The 21,335-nt window shown below is 42.6% G+C and overlaps 1 protein-coding gene across 3 annotated transcripts in view; it reads left to right on the forward strand.

Annotated features, from left to right (window-relative positions):
- Window positions 1-21,335, forward strand: part of MCF2 (MCF.2 cell line derived transforming sequence) — a 97,641-nt gene that overhangs the window by 19,842 nt on the left and 56,464 nt on the right. For 2 of the 3 annotated variants that reach the window (XM_069943092.1, XM_069943089.1), the window contains exons 2-4: window positions 5,756-5,824; window positions 7,442-7,556; window positions 17,631-17,721. In XM_069943092.1, the coding sequence (XP_069799193.1) occupies window positions 5,756-5,824; window positions 7,442-7,556; window positions 17,631-17,721 (275 nt within the window). Of the gene's footprint in view, window positions 1-5,755; window positions 5,825-7,441; window positions 7,557-8,265; window positions 8,355-17,630; window positions 17,722-21,335 lie in introns of those variants that run through there. The other variant, XM_069943090.1, reaches the window with a different exon arrangement.

The raw sequence follows: 21,335 nt of genomic DNA on the forward strand, positions 1-21,335 counted from the left end.
GTAAGATTTAGGCTGGGGAGGGCCTAAAACAATGGCTCTTCCCACCCTGGTGTAACCAGGCTGCTGTTGTTTAGTTTTTAACCCGGCTGGTTATAAAAATAGTGGGGACCCTATGTGGTTTTTTTTTTAAATAAATAAATAAATAATAAAAAAAACCGCATAGGGTCCCCCCTATTTTTTATAACCAGCCGGGTTAAAAACCAAACGACAGCAGCCTGGTAACACCAGGGTGGGAAGAGCCATTGGTTTAGGCCCTCCCCAGCCCAAATCTTACCAGCCTTCTGCCGCCCGGTCCAGGAGCGCCAATTTTGACGCTCCGGGACCACTGGCACCCAGCTCTTCCCAGTACCCCTGGTGGCATTGGGTACTGGGGTAATAATGGGGGGTTAGTGTTAGCCATTTTATACCGGCTAACACTAGGCCCCGACTTAGTAATGGATTCCGTCTATTAGAAGGCTTCCACTACTAAGTCTATAAAGTAAAGAAATAAAGACAAGACACAAGTTAAAAATTTTTTTTTATTCAAATAAAAACACCCCCACACCACTCATTGACCATTTAAAAAAAAAAAAAAAAAAAAAAAACAACAAACAACCGCTGGTCATCGACGTAGTCCACGGAATCCGACGTAATCCACAGGATACCAATATCTGAAAAAAAAAAAGGGAGAAACACACAAAAAATACACAAACAGGAGCACAACACCCATCATTGTGAGCGGTGTTGTGCTCCTTACAGTATGCAGCATCTTTACAGATCGCTGCTTACAGTCTGGCCCCCAAGGGGTTAAGGGAGGATGTATTGCATCCCCCTTAACCCCTTGGGGGCCAGACTGATGTCAGACTGCAACCATCCCAGCAAGGAAGGGGTTAAGTGACCCCCCTTCCTTGCTGGGAGGGGTGCAGTGCAGGGGAGGGGGTGGGGAGAGCTCTATACTCACCCAGATGTGTCCTCTTCGCTGGTCCGCAGCACAATGAAGTCACTGTGCTGCGGACCCGCTAATTATATGTGCGCTCAGCCGATCAGCCAATCAGCTGAGCGCACATATAATTCTAAATGTTTCTTCTAATAATGCTATTGTCATAACATAATTAGAAGAAACATTTGATGTTTTAATCAAAGTAAAGTGATGATTAATACAGAAAGCTCTATTGCCGGGAATATGAATTAACAGCTTACTGGAGCTTCCTGTACTAATTAATATTTAATTAATAAAACACATTTTCGTTGTAATAAAATCAGTTTCGTTGTTCAATAATTTAATTTAAATGAATCCATTATTGTGCAATTAAATATACTGTCAAAAAATAAATATATATATAAATATACATTTATTTATATATATATTTATTTTAACAGTATATTTTAATGCAAAATGATGGATTTGTTTAAATTTAATTATTGAACAATAAAAGGGACTTTATTACAACGAAAATGTGTTTTATTAATTCAATATATTAACCATGAGAGGCATCGGCATCGGCATACTGCAGAGGATCGCAAACCCCGGTAATAGCGATTCCTGTAAACTGTGTTCCCTGCTTTCCCAGATGTATCCAGAGGTGTTTGCATCACTTTCTTAAGATTTTATTTGTTATTTTTAGTTGAACCAGATTTCCAAGTAAATGACTGTATGTTTTCAGCCGCATGTCTATTTTTTCCCACGGCCGTAGTTTCAGCCGCACATTTCCAGCTGCATAAAAAATACAGCCGCACACATACATAGTGTGAACATAGCCATAAAGTGTTTTTAATTTTTTATGTTGGTTGCCCTTAGAAATATCATGTTACAGTCCAAACAGTATAGCAATATTATCTAAGTGCCCACAATGCATTTCTCTAGTAAAAGACATGCATAAGGAAGATAACTCCATATATCGAAGAATCAGGCCAAGACAATTATTCCCATAGAGTAGACGTTCAGCACACTACACAGATGTTAGCTGTAAAGCATTGTACGGTTGTTCTTGTAGTTTATGCCTGTAGAGTGCACGTGTACATGATGAATGAGGTCGAGTGTTATAGCCCCTGATATGATTTTCTATTTCCTGCAAAGTCTCCACCATCAGCAAACAGCAGCGTCAGTGCACACCTGTCTGTTCCACATGGCGGATAGATAAAGCTGTGATTTACAGTGTAAACAAGTACATAGGTGGGGATACCACGTATAATTATAGTACAAGTCTGTAGTGTGAATACAGAGCGTACCAATGTTATGGGGAAAATATTAATATTATTGCTGAACATAGGTTTATATACAGCCATGTCCTCTTTACTATAATTACTTTTATGGGCCAAAGATTGTGGAGGCTCAAACAAACCAAAATGGAGCAGCGGAGAAGAAGAGTGCAAAGTAAAATGACAAATGGTCATTTTTATATCACATTCTTTTATACTAGCAGTATATTTAGTAGCATGTATTAAACGGGATACATTGAGAGCCAACATTTATATTTAGGGTATCTATAAACATGTATATATAAATATACAGTATATATATGTTTGCAAAATTGTAATTGTATGAGTGTTTTGGCTACTGGTTTGGAAGGATTCACACACTTTTTTACTTGTTTTTGATTTTTCTCATGATCACATTGGTTACAGGTAGTGTCGGACTGGGGTATCTGGGGCCCACCAGTGGAAATGATCCTGGGGGCCCATCAATGAAGAACCAGTGAGAAATAACATGTCAGTCAGTGTTAGTGGTTAGGTTAGGTTCTAAAGCTGGGGGCCCATCGGAGGATCCTCCGGTCCTCTAGTGGGCCAGTCCGACACTGGTTACAGGGTATATTGTAGCCCAATTCATTGCAGATATTTTCCCATGGAGCCATGTATTTGCCAGTTACTCTCATGTGAACTCCCATTTGTCCTCATGATTCTATTCATTGCTTGACATTGAGTCTCTCAGGTGTGGTCCTGTCCTCCCCATCATATGTACACAGGCCTCTGCCACAGGTCATATATTTGTATAGGGGCTGAGGAGATCTTGGTATATGGGGGTTCCCTTGTTATCATTGAGTATTTGAGTCAGGTCATTGGTCAGAGAGCTGTAGATAGGCGTTCTTCTACCCAGGGCAAAAGTCCAGTTTGCTCCCTTAGGGTACTATTACACCAAGCGATTTTTTTGTCGTAGTTATTGCGTACATTTCAGCTATGACTTCTTATTACACCGAACAGAACGATATGCAAATGATCAAACGATAAAAATAGGTCCAAATTCTATCAAACGACCACTGAGTTCTCGTTGGTTGTTTAATCGTTGTCTGCTATTACACGAAACGATTATCGATTAAATCTGAACGATCTAACAATTTTTCGAAAGATAATCGTCAGGTGTAATATGAGATGATTAGCTCTGTATCTAAACACAAATTGACTTGTTTAACCCTCTCCTGGCACATGCCCCAGTTGCCCCTCCTTGGCTACGTCCCAGCATTGTTGCCCTTTGACATGATGTACCACCCTGACGTATCAGTCCAGATAACAGTGATGAGGACGGAGTAGACTCCTACGATCCATACATATCCACATATATATATTTTAATAGAGGGTAAAGATTAGAAATACCCGCCAGCAGTTGGTTGCAATAAGTAAATAACTTATTTACTCTTTGTTGGCTTAGTTCTGACTTTCCTTAGTTGGTATTTTACACTTAGACTTGTATAAGCAGTGTGGCTGTTGGACCCCCTCCCCCATCAGTCTCATATTAATGGCCTACCCAGGGGATTTTAAGCAGGTTCAATAACCCCTGTATAGAATTATCTGAGCTTTTTAGATGTGGGGAGTTCTCCGTTGACTGGTATTGTTAGGGTAAACTCTTCCAATCAATTGCATCTTATGTTCGTATATACTTAGCTTTGTCTTGAAGTCTAAACACACAGCACTAATTTTTCTAGGAATGTGACCCAAGTTCAAGTACGTTTTCGCTTTCCAAATTTTTCTTCCAGCAGAATGACTTTCCTGTCGGAGCCTCTGCCTCCCCGCGTCCAAGTCATTATATCTATGTATTTCAATGCAGCCTTGACCTTCCCAATTGTATAACTCACAATCCCCTTTCTGTCATTTCTTCAATCTTGTAAATTCTTGTAATTGGAGTGAGAAACATGTGAGTATATCCACGTGTCCTGGGAAACAAACCAAACAAATCCCAGCTGATGGAACTTTACATAGAACTGGAACATTTCCAATGATGAAATTGGCCAAAAAAGGTCTTTAATATGTGACTTTGACAGTAATAGCCGACTGCTAATAGGATGAATAATGCCGCACTTAGATGAATCAACAAAATCATTTTATGTGGAAAGAATTTTAATAATTCCTAATGACAGAATTCTAAGTAATGTTTTCTTAATACCATTGGAATATCTTTTGCTTGCAGCATGGTAGTGAGAATTAACCCTTTATGCAATCATGGTCTTTTATGATATACTGTATTGTATTTGCTCATGTCTGCTTCCACTTCTTGTATGTGACATTGTCATTGCTCATATACATAGATGTTGGTTTCTCTTCCATCCTGGGTACCAGACTTTTTATACATATACATTTCTTTATTATGACCCTATTGGTAATAGATGTGCTTCATTGTTTGTACTGATAAAGTTAACAGTAATGCAAACATGGCTGGCCCAAGGGGTCTGGATCCCCCAGGAACTTGAGGTACTGCCACGCTCTACCATTACACTGGGTTCTGATGCCAAATCCACGAATCCATGACCAAGCCAAGAAGTCCATCAGAGAAACTAGTTTGGAGAGTCTGTCTTTGGCTATTATTTGACTTCTCCTAAACCAACTTATAAGCGGGTTTATGGCCAAGATTATTTGATGTGGTCAAAAATCAGCCTAGACTTTCCTTCAGGTGAGAAGTAAAGGGCTGATAAGAAACTCATCAAGGCGTAGCGTCTCTGAGGTACTTTATGAATAAGAGGACACTACAGTGGCTGTAGAACAGAAACTAAACACAATTTTTTAAAGGGGAACCCTAGTGGGCACGGGGTGATGAGGACAAAGGTACGCTTGTTATCTTAATCCTCAGCACCATTGCCATGCTGTTTATTCTGAAATCCTCTGCTCGGTAAGCTATTAGGAGCACTGGGGACCAGGGCTACTGCACTCCCCCCCCCCCAGGCACCGATCCGGCCAGCCCCCTCCACTTATGATTACTAGAAGGGAAGGGTCAGCTACGGGCCGTACCCACCACTCCTGATCCGGAAGAACTGCTCACATTGCCCCTAAGAATTTACCAGGCAGGGGATTTCAGAATAAACAGCACGGGAATGGCACCGAGGATGAAGGTAACAGACATACCTTCATCCTCAGCACCCTGTGCCCACTAGGGGGCGACCAGTAGGTTATTTTCATCTAACCTGCTGATCGTTCCCCCTTTAATAAAAACTTATGGAGTCTTTTGTGCACTAATCAGTACAAAGCAAGAATAAAAAAACTTTTAAAGGTGTTCATAGCCTTTAAGCTGTTTCATTGAGATACTGTATGGTTGTCAATCTATAAATGAATGAAACAAATAGAATTTATCATGACATCTGAGTAGAATTGATTTGAATAGAAACACCTGTCAACATAATTGGAAAAAATATAGACCTTTCAGGAAATGTGGAACATTGATGAACTTTCAGTCAAAGAATGAGAAATCTGTATTCCTTTCATGTAACATACACCATGGTTTGAAGGATGAAATTAGCGTCCATTTAATTTGGTCTGCTCTGCTAAACATGTGTATCAACATGTTGTTTTACAGAGACCGCAGCCCCCATCTATGCAAAGGACATCAGTGATCTGCTGCTGAAAGAGTTTGCCTTTCTCTCAGGTAAGCAGAGCTCCTCTCTGTCCTCTGTGTTATCTTGTAATTAAATCCTCACCGTGAACTTGCGGACTGTTTGGCAAAGTGATACCCTGCGTATTATCCTGTACTCTGAAATGCCACGCAAGTGTACTTAATAAAACATTATGGGGTTTTGGAACATATAAGGTTTCGGTAGGGAGATAATAAAGTCACAGACCATTTATGACCGCACTGCTTGTAAATATATTCTTTTGTAGAGTGCAGATAGAGAGCTGCATATGCGCTGCCCATACAAGTATCAGTGCTGCCCCTTATATAGGAGCCATAACACATTTTGTATCTGTTAGTCTGTGTTTTATTTCCTCCCTTTGCCATTTTGAATATTTTAAAGGAGAGCTCCGTTCAAATTTAAAAAAGAAGTAAGAGCACGGTACATAATAAAGATGCTATACTTACCTGTCCCCCATGCCCCTGCAGCGCAGCGTTATCCCTAGTTGTCACCCACTGGTCTCCTGTAGCTCCAGGTCCTGTGATGTCACAACTCAAAAATGCCCTCTCAGTCAGTCAGTGACTCGGGCGGGACACCTCTGCAGTCACTGACTGGCTGAGCGGGTACTTCCTGAAGGGTCATAAACAACACAGGAACTGGAAGAAAACTGGAGACTGACAGTGAGCTGGTGGTGCATTAGGGGCACATGAACGTGTAAGTATAACTTATTTATTATGTTTCCACCTCCCCTCTGCTTACCATTTGGCTAGAGTTCTCCTTTAGTTGTCTAACATACAAATGCTTTTGCTTCTGTTGGGAATAAAAGGATTTATTAAATAATAGTAACGTATTATCAACAGGATGCGCAGCAGTTGGATTCCCACCGACCACGAGTCCTGAGTTCCCCTATTTAAACAGATCGGCAGTTTAGCGCACATTCAAATTCTATGGGACTACCTTAGATAGCTGAGTACAGGAATTAGCTATCTTCGGCAGTGAAAGGGTAATGTCACTCAAAGTGGACTTTTTTTTTTTTTTTTTAAGGCTGGCCGTACAATCTTGGAAAAATGCCAGTAAAAATGCCATGGTGTTTTTTTTTTTCTTTTTAGCTAAAATGCCAGCCTCCTCTCTACCATTTCTGAAGCTCTATGACAGCTTTCCCAAAACGCAGCATGCTGAGAGTGAGGCTTTTTTTTTGTAAACCGTGGCGTTTTTTTCTCCCATAGATTTCAATTGGAATGTTTTGGTCATCTTAAAAACGCCATTGCTGTGTGTATCGCATTTTTTTTCCTGCCATTTTTGTACCTCTTTGGTCCAGCAACTTTGTCATGTGGTAGCAGAGGAAAAGGAAGTTCAGCCATTTTGGTGTGCACAAAAAACCCCTAAATCACCTAAACTGTCTAAAAGGAAAAAAAATGCTAGAAAAAAACGCAAACGTATGGAAAAATACCATGCGCCGCATTGGAGTTTTATTCTGGCATTTTTTGGAGACTAGAAAATTGCCACAAAAAAGGGTACCCTGAGGGTACCCTTAAAGTGGTTTTACAGGCAAAATGTATACCTTAGTGGGGATACTGACATCCAGTTGATGAAAAATGAAATATGGTATTTATAACATATGGTAACATTTGGTTAACTTTTACTTGCCATAGGTGGTCGGGGGAAGGATAATGGCTGGATCATCACACTTCCTGAGAACGCCACATTCCACGAAATTCCAGAGACCATACTAAAGACGGTGCTGACGTATTTAACCTCCATTGCTAGGTATGGCTGTACAACATCCATCTATTAGACATAGAAGGCCTGTGTATACTGCTTTTCTATAGCAGTTTTAGCTTTCAAGGAGTTTAAGGTTACATTAAAAGGTCAAACTGTAAAATAATATTAATAGTCCTTCAAAAGTCAACATTTAGAGAGCACCGCCTGCTATGCACAACATGAAAGTGACCTAGTTTACATAGGAGGGAGACGAATGTGATGTTTACCTGCACTTAAAGGACAACTCCACCCTTGAGTAATATTGTCTATATAGGCAGCGAAAGAAAAGTTCAACATCTTTTTAAAATTGTATATCTCTAGAATTTTCACCTATTTTCACTTATGTTCAGTTCTCCAGGATAAAAGATGCTCATGGATCTTATTGTGACTATATGTTATTGCTTGTGTGAATTCCTAGGACACCTTGGCTAATGTACATGAATAATAATCAGGTCGTATTCATGTATTAATGCAGGTTGCTGGCACCGGACACGTCTGTGTGCAAAACTACAATTCCCATCATGCCTGGACACCAAGGGGGAGATTTATCCAACATGGTGTAAAGTGAAACTGGCTCAGTTGCCCCTAGCAACCAATCAGATTCCACCTTTCATTCCTCACAGACTCTTTTGAAAATGAAAGGTGGAATCTGATTGGTCGCTAGGGGCAACTGAGCCAGTTTCACTTTACACCATGTTTGATAAATCTCCCCCCAAATGTTTTGGCTTTTGGCTGTCCAGGCATGATAAGAACTGTAGTTTTGCAACAGCTGGAGGGGCACAGGTTTGGCACCCCTGGTCTGGGGTATGTACAGTAGGTTTTCAGTTTGTTGCAGTCATGTCCTGCAGAGTGTATAGTAGCCTTCGTGGCGTATTGATGGAATTGCTTGAATTAATAGTAACCTTACATCCAAACATCAAAAATACTGCTTACTTACTGGGCTTTCCCTCCCTAAAGGGGTTGTCCAGCGAAAATATTTTTCTTTCAAATCAACTGGTTTCAGAAAGTTGTATAGATTTGTAAATTACTTCTATTTAAAAATCTTAAGTCTTCTCATACTTATCAGCTGATGTATGTCCTGCAGGAAGTAGTATTCTTGCCAGTCTGACACAGTGCTCTCTGCTGCCACTTCTCTCAATGAAAGGAAATGTCAGTTCCTGTCTGAGACAGAGGTGGCGGCAATGAATGAACAACCATTTAATTTGCTCTTCTAGAATTGTATCTGTATACTCAAAAGAATTATTGGTTTTGGGACACATACACTGCTCCTTCCCTACTTGTGCTGCTGGCGGCAATGCTAATGCACTAATTCACATACTGTCAGACCCTCCGCCACGTGTGCCTGTGATGGAAATGTACCAGTCAGTTCCACAGCCTATTTCCAGTACATCACTATATACTATGCCATGCTATATAGAGATATAGAAATAATAGAACCAACAACATCCGTGATAATTTCCAGTAACAGATTTAGATGTTCTCCTTCTACACTGCAGTATAAATAGAAAAAATGCCGATTAGATGAGGATACTAGCGCTTAAAGCGTTACAGACATGTGAAAAGTTTTTATCGGTCAGGGCCTCAGGGCAGAGAGCCCAATGTCTGTAGATATAGCTGGGAGAAGGGCACAGCAGGATGCTTCACTCTCTGACTCCAACTGCTCCATCTCATTGCAGGGACAGGCTCTGTTACAAGTTTATGTAGCCCTTCTTATGCAATGACATTGATTAACCCCTTAAGGACAGAGCCTGAAATGGCCTTAATGACAGACAAATTTTATGAATATGACCAGTGTCACTTTATTCATTAATAACTTCGGGATGCTTTTACCTATCCGGCTGATTCTGAGATTGTTTTCTCGTGACATATTGTACTTTACATTTCTGGAAAATTGGAGTCGATACTTATAACGAATCTTTATGAAAAAAACCCAAATAATGTGAAAAAATGTGAAAAAATGCATTTTTCCAACTTTGAAACTTTTTATACAGAAAGTGGTTATACCACATAAATTATATATTAAATAGCATTAGCAACATATCTACTTTATGTTGGCGGCATTTATTAAACGATCTTTCATTTTTTTTAGACAATAGGAAGCTTAAAACATTAGCAGCAAATTTCCAAATTTTCAGTAAAATTTCAAAATCAGATATTTTTAGGGAACTGTTCAGGTTTAAAGTGTATTTGAGGGGCCTGTATGTTAGAAAGCCCCACAAAGCACCCCATTTCAGAAACTGCACCCCCCAAACTCTGCAAAAGCACATCCAGAAAGTGTTTTAACCCTTTAGGGGAGTCACAGAAATAAAAGCTAAGTGTGTAAGAAATTTGAAAATTTTAATTTTCTGTGCAGAGATTTTATTGTAATCCAATATTTTTCATAATTATAAACCTATTACCAGAGAAATGCACCCCAATAAATATTTCCCCGTTTCTGCAGTTTATAGAAATACCCCATATGTGGCCCTATTGCGCTATTTGACGCAACCACAAGCCTCAGATACAAAGGAGCGCCTAGTGAATTTCAACGCCTCCGTTATATTTGGTCATTTCTGACTGTACCACTTCAGGTTGGCAGAGGCTCTGGGGTGCCAAAAGCTAAAAAACACCCCTAAAGGGACACCATTTAGAAAACTACACCCCTCAAGGAATGTAACAAGGGGTGCGGTGAGCATCTGGACCCCACAGGTGCTTCACAGATTTTCCGAACAATATGCGTGAAAAAAGAAAAATTTATTTTTTACACTAAAACGTTGTTCTAGCCTTCAATTTTTCATTTTCTTAAAGGGATAAGAGGAAAAAAAAGACACAAAATGTGTGGCGCAGTTTGTCCCGAGTACGGAAATACCCCACATGTGGCGATAAAGTGCCAAGCGGGCGCAGGACGAGCCTCCAAAGGGAAGGAGCGCCAATTGGCTTTTGGAAGCTGAATTTCACTGGAAAGGATTTCAAGGGCCATGTCGCATTTACAGAGCCCTCGTGCTGCCAAAACACTGGAAACCCCACACAAGTGACCCCATTCTGGAAACTACACCCCTCAAGGAATCTAACAAGGGGCACAGTGAGCATATGGACCCCACTGGTGACGGGCACAAATGTGGAACAATGTGACGTAAAAGTAAAAAATTTCATTTTTTCACTTTCATGGCACAAATGTGCCCGTCATCAAGGGGTCCATATCCTCACTGTACCCCTTGTTAGATTCCTTGAGGGGTGCAGTTTCCAGAATGGGGTCACTTGTGGGGGGTTTCCAGTGTTTTGGCAGCATGAGGGCTCTGTAAATGCGACATGGCGTTCATCATCCATTCTAGCCAAATCCAACCTCCAAAATCCAAATGGCGCTCCTTCCCTTTGGAGGCTTGCCCTGCGCCCACATGGTGCTTTATGTCCACATGTGGGGTATTTACGGACTCGGGGGAAATTGCTCTACACATATTGTGTGTTTTTTTCTCTTTTAACCCCTTGTGATAAATTCAAGGCTAAACCAACATTATAGTGTAAAAAATGTAATATTTCATTTTCAAGCCACATTGTTCCACATTTGTGCCCGTCACCAGTGGGGTCAATATGCTCACTACACCCCTTGTTACATTCCTTGAGGGGTGTAGTTTCCATAATGGGGTCACTTGTGGGGGGTTTCAACTGTCTTGGCAACACAGAGGCCTTTTGAATGCAACATGGCCCCTCGAAATCCATTCCATCCAAATCCAGCCTTCAAAAACGAAATGGCGCTCCTTCCCTTCGGAGGCTTACTCTGCACCCGCATGGCGCTTTTTGTCCACATGTGGGGTATTTCCGTACTCAGGGAAAATTGCTCTACACATTTATTGTTTTTTTTTATCTTTTAGCCCCTTGTGAAAATGAAAAAATCAAGACAAGATTAATGATTTAGAGTAAACATTTTACAAAAATTACACTAAATGTTGGTCTAGCCTTGATTTTTTCCATTTCCACAAGGGGTTAAAAAAGAAAATGAAAACGTGTAGGGTAGTTTCCCCTGAGTACGAAAATACCCCATATGTGGACATAATGTGCCATATGGGCACAGGGCAAGCCACCAAAGGGACAGAGCGCCATTTAGAGGCTGGAATGGAGGATGGAGGCCATGTCGCAATTACAAAGCTCCTGTGCTGCCAGGTCAGTAGAAACCCCCGACAAGTGACCCCATTCTGGAAACTACACCCCATAAGGAATCTAACAAGGGGTGCAGTGAGGATATGGACCCCACTGGTGACAGTCACTTACGTAGAACATGTGCAGAGAAAATAAAAAATACAATTTTTTTCATTTTCACGTCCCAAATGTGGCCGTCACCAGGGGGCCATATCCCCGATGCCCCCCTTGTTAGATTCCTTATGGGGTGTAGTTTCCAGAATGGGGTCACTTGTGGGGGGTTTCTACTGTCCTGGCCGCACAGAGGCTTTGTAATTGCATCATGGCATCCTCTAATGGGAATGGCGGCCATACCTACTTAGCTGGGGAAAAGGGACCATTCTAATTTATTTGGGGGTATTAGGCCAATTATTGGTTAATAAGGTTGAAAATGACAGGTGTCCATCAAACTCAACCTGTGTTGATCCAAAGGAAGGCAAAAAACCCTCATAAGGCAGACGATAGTAGCCTCATCACAGGGGAAAAATTCCTTCCCGACTCCATAATGGCGATCAGAATAATCCCTGGATCAACGTGACCCCTGAAATAGGAATAAGGGACAGAATTTAGATAATGTAGAACTCCAGTGACGTGTGGTGCGCCTTGAAGCGATCCAGTATACAGAGGCCGGGGGGATCAGGACAGGTGTCACACTGGAAAATGGTGTCCTTCCTGATCCCCCTGTTACGCCACACTCTGCACTTCTTCTGGGGTCTCCTGTTTTCCAGTGTGGGGGACGTCACCTGGAAAATGTTGTCCTGGTGCGATAGGGGGTCCTTCATATCCAGAAGCGCTGGGGCCGCTCCATGGCTGCTAAATATTAGGGCTCTATTACTACTTCTGATATTTTCGTATCGTGCCGCAAGCTACAGGGCAGCGAGGGACCGGAAGAGGGGGTGCTGGTATAAAAGTTATCCCCGTACAGGTGGTGACCTTTATCCAGCAGTGGGAAGATCAGTTCCCGGACGATCTTCCCACTTGTTCCGAGGATGGGGGGGGAGGGGGCATCTGGGGGCTGCATTCGGGTGTCCCTTCCTACATACACTCTAATGGTACGTGCACACTGCGGAATCGTGACAGATAACCCTTCGTGCATTCCGCAGTTGGCACCCGCCGGTTGACTGATGCAGGCGCACGTCTCCATCCGTGTCATAGACTCCATTCTATGCACGGGCGGATTCCGCTCTCCGTCCAACGTATTCATTCTTTGGATGGACGACGGAATCCGCCCGTGCATAGAATGGAGTCTATGACACAGGTAGAGACATGCGCCTGCATCAGTCCGCCGGTGGGTGCCAGCTGCTGAATGCACAAAGGGTTATCCTTCGCCATTCGGCAGTGTGCACGTACCCTAAATCTGTAAGAGTACCCTGAGGTACGCTCACAGAGTTTGTAGAATTTTACGCCATACCGTCATCTCTTATTGGGACGGTACTGGCGGAAAAGACGTGTCTGGGGGGCAGCGTACGCTACGCTACCCCCAGACACGTCACTGGATGATGAGGATGATGAGGATGAATGGAGGAAAGAAGGATCCCCCCATTCATCCTCACTGTCTGTTTCGGTGTCGGAGGCAATAATAACGTATGCCTCTGACGCCGAAAACACCTTGGGGGTCATCTTTATATGGGGACTAGTATATGGGGTATGTAGTGGTGTAGTCTCAAACTTTATTCAATGTAGTGTGGTGTAATGTAGTGTTTTTTACGTGTTTTTCTTACAGTAAGTATAAAAAAAAAACCTACGCCAACAAAGGAGTTGCTGATAAATGCCGCACTTATGCGCGGCACTTATCAGCAGACCGTGGCAGTGGAATATAGAAAAAAAACACCCTACGCCAAAAAGGAGGAGTTGCTGATTAGCAGCGCACTTTCGTGCGATGCTGATCAACACTCAGCGGCGATAGGGTGCAGAAAATAGAAAAAAAAAAATTTTGGAAAAAAAAACAAAACTTTTTCTACATTCTGAACATCCCTGTAGCTGCTGATAAGTGTATTACACATATCAGCCGCTAGAGGGCAGCAGAGCGCAAAATCCGGAAAATGACGAGGCTGGAGCCGAAAATAGCCGAAAGAAGACGACGGGGACCGCCGGAAAGACCCGAAGACCGAAAGGAATGACGGAGGAAGCCGCGAACCCGGAAGACGCCGATCAGGAGCCCGGGACAGGTGAGTAATGTACAAATACCTGCCCTGGTCCAGGGCAGGTATTTATTATTTTGTGGGACTCTGATCGCCGTGCCACCGGCCCGATCGCAGTGAACGGCCGGCCGGCCGTTCACGGCGATCGGGCCGGTGGCACGGTGACCACCATTACTTTTTACAGTAATGGCGATCGGTGCTGCCCTCGGACAGCATTTTTTTCCGGGTCATCGAGTCACCGATGACCCGGAAAGGTTCCGATCGCCGCTATTGGCTGATCTGAATTGATCAGCCTATAGCGGCGATCGTAAGCACGGGGGTGTTAACCACCCCCCGTGCCGAGAAGCTATGATGGCCTGCTATGATTTATAGCAGGCCATCTTCCCCGATCGCAGTGTGCGAACACGCAGCGATCGGGGAAACATCGGGCGTAAATTTACGCCCTGATGCGCCAAGTACCAGGGCGCGAGGGCGTAAGTTTACGCCCGATGTCGTTAAGGGGTTAAAGGGGTTATCCAGCGAAAATCTTTTTCTTTCAAATGACCTGGTTTCAGTAAGTTATATAGATTTTTAATTTACTTCTATTTAAAAATCTCAAGTCCCATACTTATTAGCTGCTGTATGTCTTGCAGGTAATGTTTTCTTTTCAGTCTGAAACAGTGCTCTCTGCTGACATCTCTGTCCGAGACAGGAACTGTCCAGATCAGCAGCAAATTCCTGTTCTCTACAGTTCCTGTCTCGGACAGAGGTGGCAGCAGAGAGCACTGTGTCACACTGAAAAGAAAAGAACATTTCCTGCAGGGCATACAGCAGCTGATAAGTTTGGGATGACTTGAGATTTCAAAATAGAAGTAAATTACAAATCTATATAACTTTCTGAAACCAGTTGATTTAGAATAAAAAGATTTCCACTGGATAACCCCTTTAAGTGCTAACGTGTAGAGCAGCGCCCTATATCTACAGTTGGGGATCTATGTTTCAAAAATATTTTATGAATGACAGCAATGTTTTTATGGGGTATTTCCTCCTTCACAGGATGCAGGTCCTACCTCTGAGACCCACAACTCAAAGGCAAAATACAGCCTATATATATATATATATATATATATATATATATATATATATATATATATATTTATATATATTATATGCCTGTGCTATGTAAATGTCAATGACATTAATGGGAGTTATGCAAACAGTAAGTGATACGGCTAGCCAGATGGCAAAATAAAGTAAGTTATGGGTCTTGGACGACCGAATAAAATAGAAAAAAAAAAACCCTGTCACTAAATATAACTTTGTTGAGAAGGTGTTAAGTACATCTCACTTTCCCGGTGATTAATGCAAACTGTTTGACATTGTAATAAGAAGGGCTGGATTTATTTCTGCTCAGAAGTCTGAGCAGATGTATTTCATACTGTACAAAAAATCTGGAGCATATGGATTTATTACTGAGTTCAGTGGAAGCTGTATCTATATCTATGCAGAAAGCTCTAATCTGTATACAGTATATCCCACTGGACGTGGAGCTCTCAGTCCTTATAGATAACAGGCTTTTAAACCCAGTTAATTAAAAAAGACCCTACAACAACATTTACACATCAAACAATAACAGAGTTTATATAACACCAAGTCATCTGGGTCATTGTGCTACAAGTGGAATAAACCCAAGCAATGCATAATACACCAATATTAAACCTTATATTGTGGAGGTTCCCCTAATGCTGGCAAAACAAATTAGATGCATTGGCATGGACTCCGCAAGACCTTGTGAGGTGTTCTCTCTTGTCCAGTACCCAGATACTAGCAGCGTGTCACTGATGTTTTTTGTTGTTGTTGTTGTTGCAGAAATCAATAGTACAGGTGATTTTAAGAAACTTTGTAATTGGGTTTATTAGGCAAATATGCCATTATCTGCATTCAAAAAAGACTTTTCCCAGGAAACTTCTTCTCAGTTCTCTAGGACTGGATCCAGCTTTTCTCGGCACATGGAGAAGCGCGGACTTCAAAGACAGCAGGCTGATTCACATTGTTATTACTGTAAATTCGCTCATCTCTACTGTAGCACTATAGCATATTAAAGTCCGGCGAAAATTTTGAATAAAGTATTGTATTGCCCCCCCAAAAGTAATACAAATCACCAATATACACTTATTACGAGAAATGCACATAAAGTGCTTTTTTCCCTGCACTTACTACTGGGAGTTTTAGATTTCAGAATACAAATGTATTAAAATGCATTTGCTGGGAATTTACATGTTAGTGGCTTGTTTTATGATTTGGCTTGCTTATATTTAGGCCTCGTTCACACGCTGTAAGACAGCGGCCGTTCTGTAACAGCCTCTGTCTGTGATGTTCACTTCTGTGATGATCACTTCTTTTGAATTGGAATACGGGCACCTTCAGGTGTACCCGCATTTCAATTAGCCATAGCGAACAATGTAAAGTACGGCCATGAGCCGTACTTACATTGTGCGCACTGCTTATTTTGTGCGGCCACTATTCACTGAAAAGCGGCCGCACAAAATTAACATGTCAGAGTGTATACCCTGCAGCCATTGTTTCATAAAAAAAAAATTCATTTCAGACTTTTAATAAATAGCGTCCGGTGTTGCAATCTGCTGTTATTTATTGACAAAATACATTGTGCAGACAGGGCCTTAAAGGACAACTCTGGTGAAAAACTTTTTCTCAGTAATTGAAACACATTACAAAGTTATATAACTTTGTAATATGCCTCAATCACCTATCTGCCCCCCTTCCCTATTTTTCCCCCTCAATCTTCCACCAGGAAGTGAAGTAAACTCATTCTTACCTAATGACTGTTAACCCCAGGCTTTTCTGTGGCAGCCATTTTGTGACGATGACATCATCAAGAGGGAGGCGGGTCTAAGCCCTGTTAAGCCAGCCTTCCTTTGTCAGATGACTCAGGTTGCTCAGCTCTGATTGGCTGAACAAGCTGTAAGCCATCTAACAGTTCTACAGAGTCAGTTAGGTCAGTTAGACATCACAGGAGACAAAGTGCATCATGGGAAAGCCCAAACTAGGAAGTAAAGAAAAAATGAAGACACCAACTGGAGCTTCAGTTTTGTTTTTTCAGTTCAGTGCCGGAGTTCTCCTTTAATATGTTTTTCTATAGTTAGAATGTAAGGTTATGGTAGGTTAGCTTTTTAACTGTTAGAGTCTGAAATTGTATGAAAGTTGTTTGTATATTTATGTAATAAATGTTTGTATTAGTTTAGACACTTTACTGTCAGTTGTGGAGGGGGTGGGCAGCAATGTCTTGGTTCCCCCTACACTGGTGCAATCCTGACAATTAGATTGCGTCTTTTTACGCATTGAAGTTATATATAGTTATATATTACTGTATAATCATACAGCAGCAGATTCATACTGCATGGTATATGTTGTTTTGTGGTGGTCCACTGTACAGGAAGGTGCAATTTGTTACATTTAAAAGTAATATCTGGCTGGAGTTCCCCTCACCTCCTGACTAAATAAAAACAATACGTGTGTTGGGTTGCAGTGAGCATGTTCGCAGCCATTATGTCCACAGCATGTAATGCACTATATTACAATACACTATGGATATTTGTGTGGGCAGAGGCCAAGTATGTGAAGTTTAGGGATATAGGATACCTAAGGTGGCAGATACCATGAACTTTCATTATGATGATTATTGACTCTTCGCTGTGTTTTTTTTTTTGTTTAGTGGAAATGTGTATCAGTTACATTCTGAATACAGAACACAGTGAATAAACTGATGTGTTTCCTTTATTTTTTGTAGTAAAGAAGAAGAGGACATAAAATTCATTGTTATATTGGACAGAAGACTGGATACATGGACGTCTGTCAAATTATCCCTTCAGAAATTATCAGTAAGTTTCAGACATAATAATAACCTCCATGGAGTGAAAATGCATCACAAATAATCAGTCATGAGCAAAGTGTAAAGAGATGGAGTCTAATAGTGTTTCATTGTTTCTATTCTAATAGCTTTTATTAGTTTATATTATATATAACTGTGGGCGCTCAGACATTTTATACAACACTAAAATTCATTTCATACAGAAAATCCTGGATGGTTCTGGATTGTCAAGACACAGTAGAGAAATAACTACTTATCAGAATAGGGATGCCCATTACCTTGCAGGATTGTCATCCTAGGCTCCTGAATGTTAGGAACCCATTTCACACAGCTCTTCTATATGGTGTCACCTCATTTTAGCCGGCTTTACATACCACTGTGGAGGTAAACATTCAGATTCTGCCTACAGATCACATTGAATTCAGTGCTTATAAACAATCTGTAAAACACAGAAATAGCTATATAAAAACCTGCTCCACCAGCAAAGTCAGTTTTTATACTAGGTACAAGACACCAGTGTAATTCATGCAGTAAGGAGCTTGTACAGTATTCACACCTTGCATACTATCTAATTGGCTACATCACAGTTTTCTAAACTTGTGGATGTCCAGCTTATGTTAAACTACAACTCCCAACATGCCCCTATAGTGATTAGTTATGTGGTCACGGTGGGGGTTGTAGTTGATAACTTGTACTTGTCTGTAGCTCTTTTAACATTTGGAAGTCTTTATTCTACTTAGGATATGTGCACACTACGGAATCTCAATGGAAGACTCGTTCCAGATTCCCCAGCTTGCACCCACTTGCAGAGTCAGGGAGTTGCGCGAATCTCTGTTGCTCGTATAGACTTCATTCTATGGTTTGACAGATTCTGCCGTGCTTTGCATGATCACTCCGGCTATGTGCACACACAGTAAGAGACCGGCCTTTCCTTGAACCGGCCGGGTCACGGAACGGCCGGTCTCTGAAAAGATCATCCCGGCTGGTACTGCAGTACCGGCCGGATAATCTTTGCAGCCGCAGAGTTCACATCTGTGCGTCGCATAGTGTGCACTGACATGGTTTTCTGCGTCTGCTGTTTAATGAATAGCAGCCGCAGAAAACTGACATGTCAGTTGTTTGCAGTGCCTCTAGGGATCTCGGCCGGAGCATATACTATGTGTATACGCTCTGGCCGGGATCCCATAGAAGGCAAGATAATGTATATTCTCGTAATAATCACGCCCATTGTACAATGGCTGTGGTTTTTACGAAAATATAAGTTGTGTGAACATAGGCATAGAACAGTCGCCTCCCTTCTCACTCTACTGATCTAGCCTTCTGATATACCCCTTTAGTGCATGGGGTGATGAAGATGAAGTTCTACTACCTCTCTCCCAGTGCACTGATCCGCCTCAACCACAACGCCCCCCCGGCTGCCCCACTCTGCTGATATTCATTAGAAGGGGCAGGCCGACTAGGGGCGGATTGGTGCACTGGGGGTAGTAGTCGCGTCCCCAGTGCACCAAAACAACATACAGTATTAGTGTAGGGATTACGCTAGTACAGATGATTAAGGAAAGAAATTTAGATATTAGCAGGTTAGACGCTTCTAATCTGCTAATAGTTTCCCTTTGAAAGTATAAAATGTTATACATTGCATTGCAGTGTTATTAGACTTTCCTATAGAAAATACATTGTTGCCACATATCATTTAAAAATAACAATACTTGCAATTTATATGAATTAAAATAAAAACCATTAACAAAATATTACAATAAAGGGGTACTCCCTTTTACCCCTTCATTGTATTTTATGCCAGAAAGTGCTTGGGATTTGTAAAGGTAAATTCTTTCCAGTCTGGGGAACAGGGGAGGTTTTCTATGTGGATTTGTTACTGATCTGGACAGTTCCTGTCACAGACAGAGGTGGCAGCAGAGAGCACTGTGTCAGACTGGAAAGAATACATCACTTCCTGCAGGACATACAGCAGGAGATTTTTTAAAAGTATTCTGTTAACTTACATGGTGTGGTTCCCCCTGGTGTATAAATTGTCTATGTCTATGCACACATCCATATGCAGCGCTTACTGCATGTGAAGTGGGGGATGTAAGTTAGACTTCTTCCTAGAGGTGCCTGGCCGTATACCCCTTAAGACTACCAGCTTGCAATATCAGTTTAAAGGGGTACTCCGGCGCTGATAAAAAAAAATAAAAAATCAATCAATTAAACATAGTTTTTACATTTACCATCCCTCCGCAGTGTGTCTCTGGTTGAATTTCCCGTTTGCAGGTCCCTAAAGCTTCAGTTGGTGGCTTCATTTTTCTTCGCTTTCTGATTTGGGGTTTCCCATGATGCACTTTGTCTCCTGTGATGTCTAACTGACTCTGTTAAACTGTTAGATGGCTTACAGCTTGCCCAGCCAATCAGAGTCATCTGACAAAGGAAGGCTGGCCTAACAGGGCTTAGACCCGCCTCCCTCTTGATGATGTAATTGTAACAAAATGTCTGCCACAGAGCAGCCTGATGTGTCACTTCTTTGAGCGGAGGGCGGCTGCTGTGGAGGAGTGTGTGCCCTCTCATGGAGATGCTATGACACACTGAGGCAGGCTTAATTCTGCGGCAGATTTCCGCTGCGAAATTACACCTATTTTACTCAGTGTGAACATACCCTTAGGGTGTGTATGAACGCTTCCTAAAAGTGAGCTGCTGGTGAGTGATCATACAAATACCAGGCCTGCATATGTCCCCCCTCTTTTGAATAACAGTGTCTAAAGGGAGATTGGTTGGATAATCCTGGGGTTACTTCCTCTCGGTACTTCAGCCCTATTGACATATTAAAAAAAGTCTTATATCTCAGCACTGGAAGGGACTAAGGAGATAGAAGCTATACCCACAACCCTGATGGCAGGTCCTATCTAGCCATGAGCTCATGTGTACCCCTGTTTAGCTGCTGACAGGTTTAAGACCCATCCTGACTTGTTGGCTAAGGTGTCCTGACTGTCACGGCCGCGGCGGCGTCCCGTGCTCCGGACCGCCGACGCGACCTCTCCATGCAGCTGCCGGGGTCCATGTACAGGGACCCAGCGCTGCCACTAGTTCGGCCCCGGGGGGCGCCTTACCTCGCCCCGCTCCCGTCACCCGCTGTGCTGGCCGGCCGGCGCGCGCGTCCCCGCTTCCTAGGGCGCGCGCGCGCCGGCTGTCTCAGAGTTAAAGGGGCAGTGCGCTCCTAATTGGTCCATGTGTCAATCACTCCCCTATAAGTTCCAGCTCTGCTCCCTTCCAGGGGTTGGAGCCTCTACATGCTCCCCATAGCGTTTGGCCCAGCTCCCTGTTGTTCCTGATTCCTATCCGCTACCTGGTCCCTAGTCCTTGTTCCTGGTTCCTGCTCCCCTGTCACACCATTGCTCCTGTGTTCAGCCTGACTCCTGCGGTTACGCCTACAGGCCTCTGCCAGCACCATCTCCTGCCTACTGCTCCTGCCACGCCTCGCCCGCCGTCACTAGCAACCAAGCCAGGGGTAGCGACCTGGGGGTCGCCTGCCGCAGCAAGTCCATCCCGCCTTGCGGCGGGCTCTGGTGAAAACCAGCGGCCCCTTAGACTCCGCTCCCTGGTGAGGTTAGTGCTATCGCTAGTGACGGTCCA

This window comes from Dendropsophus ebraccatus, chromosome 10 (assembly GCF_027789765.1).
Source record: "Dendropsophus ebraccatus isolate aDenEbr1 chromosome 10, aDenEbr1.pat, whole genome shotgun sequence".
NCBI classification, from domain to species: Eukaryota; Metazoa; Chordata; class Amphibia; order Anura; family Hylidae; genus Dendropsophus; species Dendropsophus ebraccatus.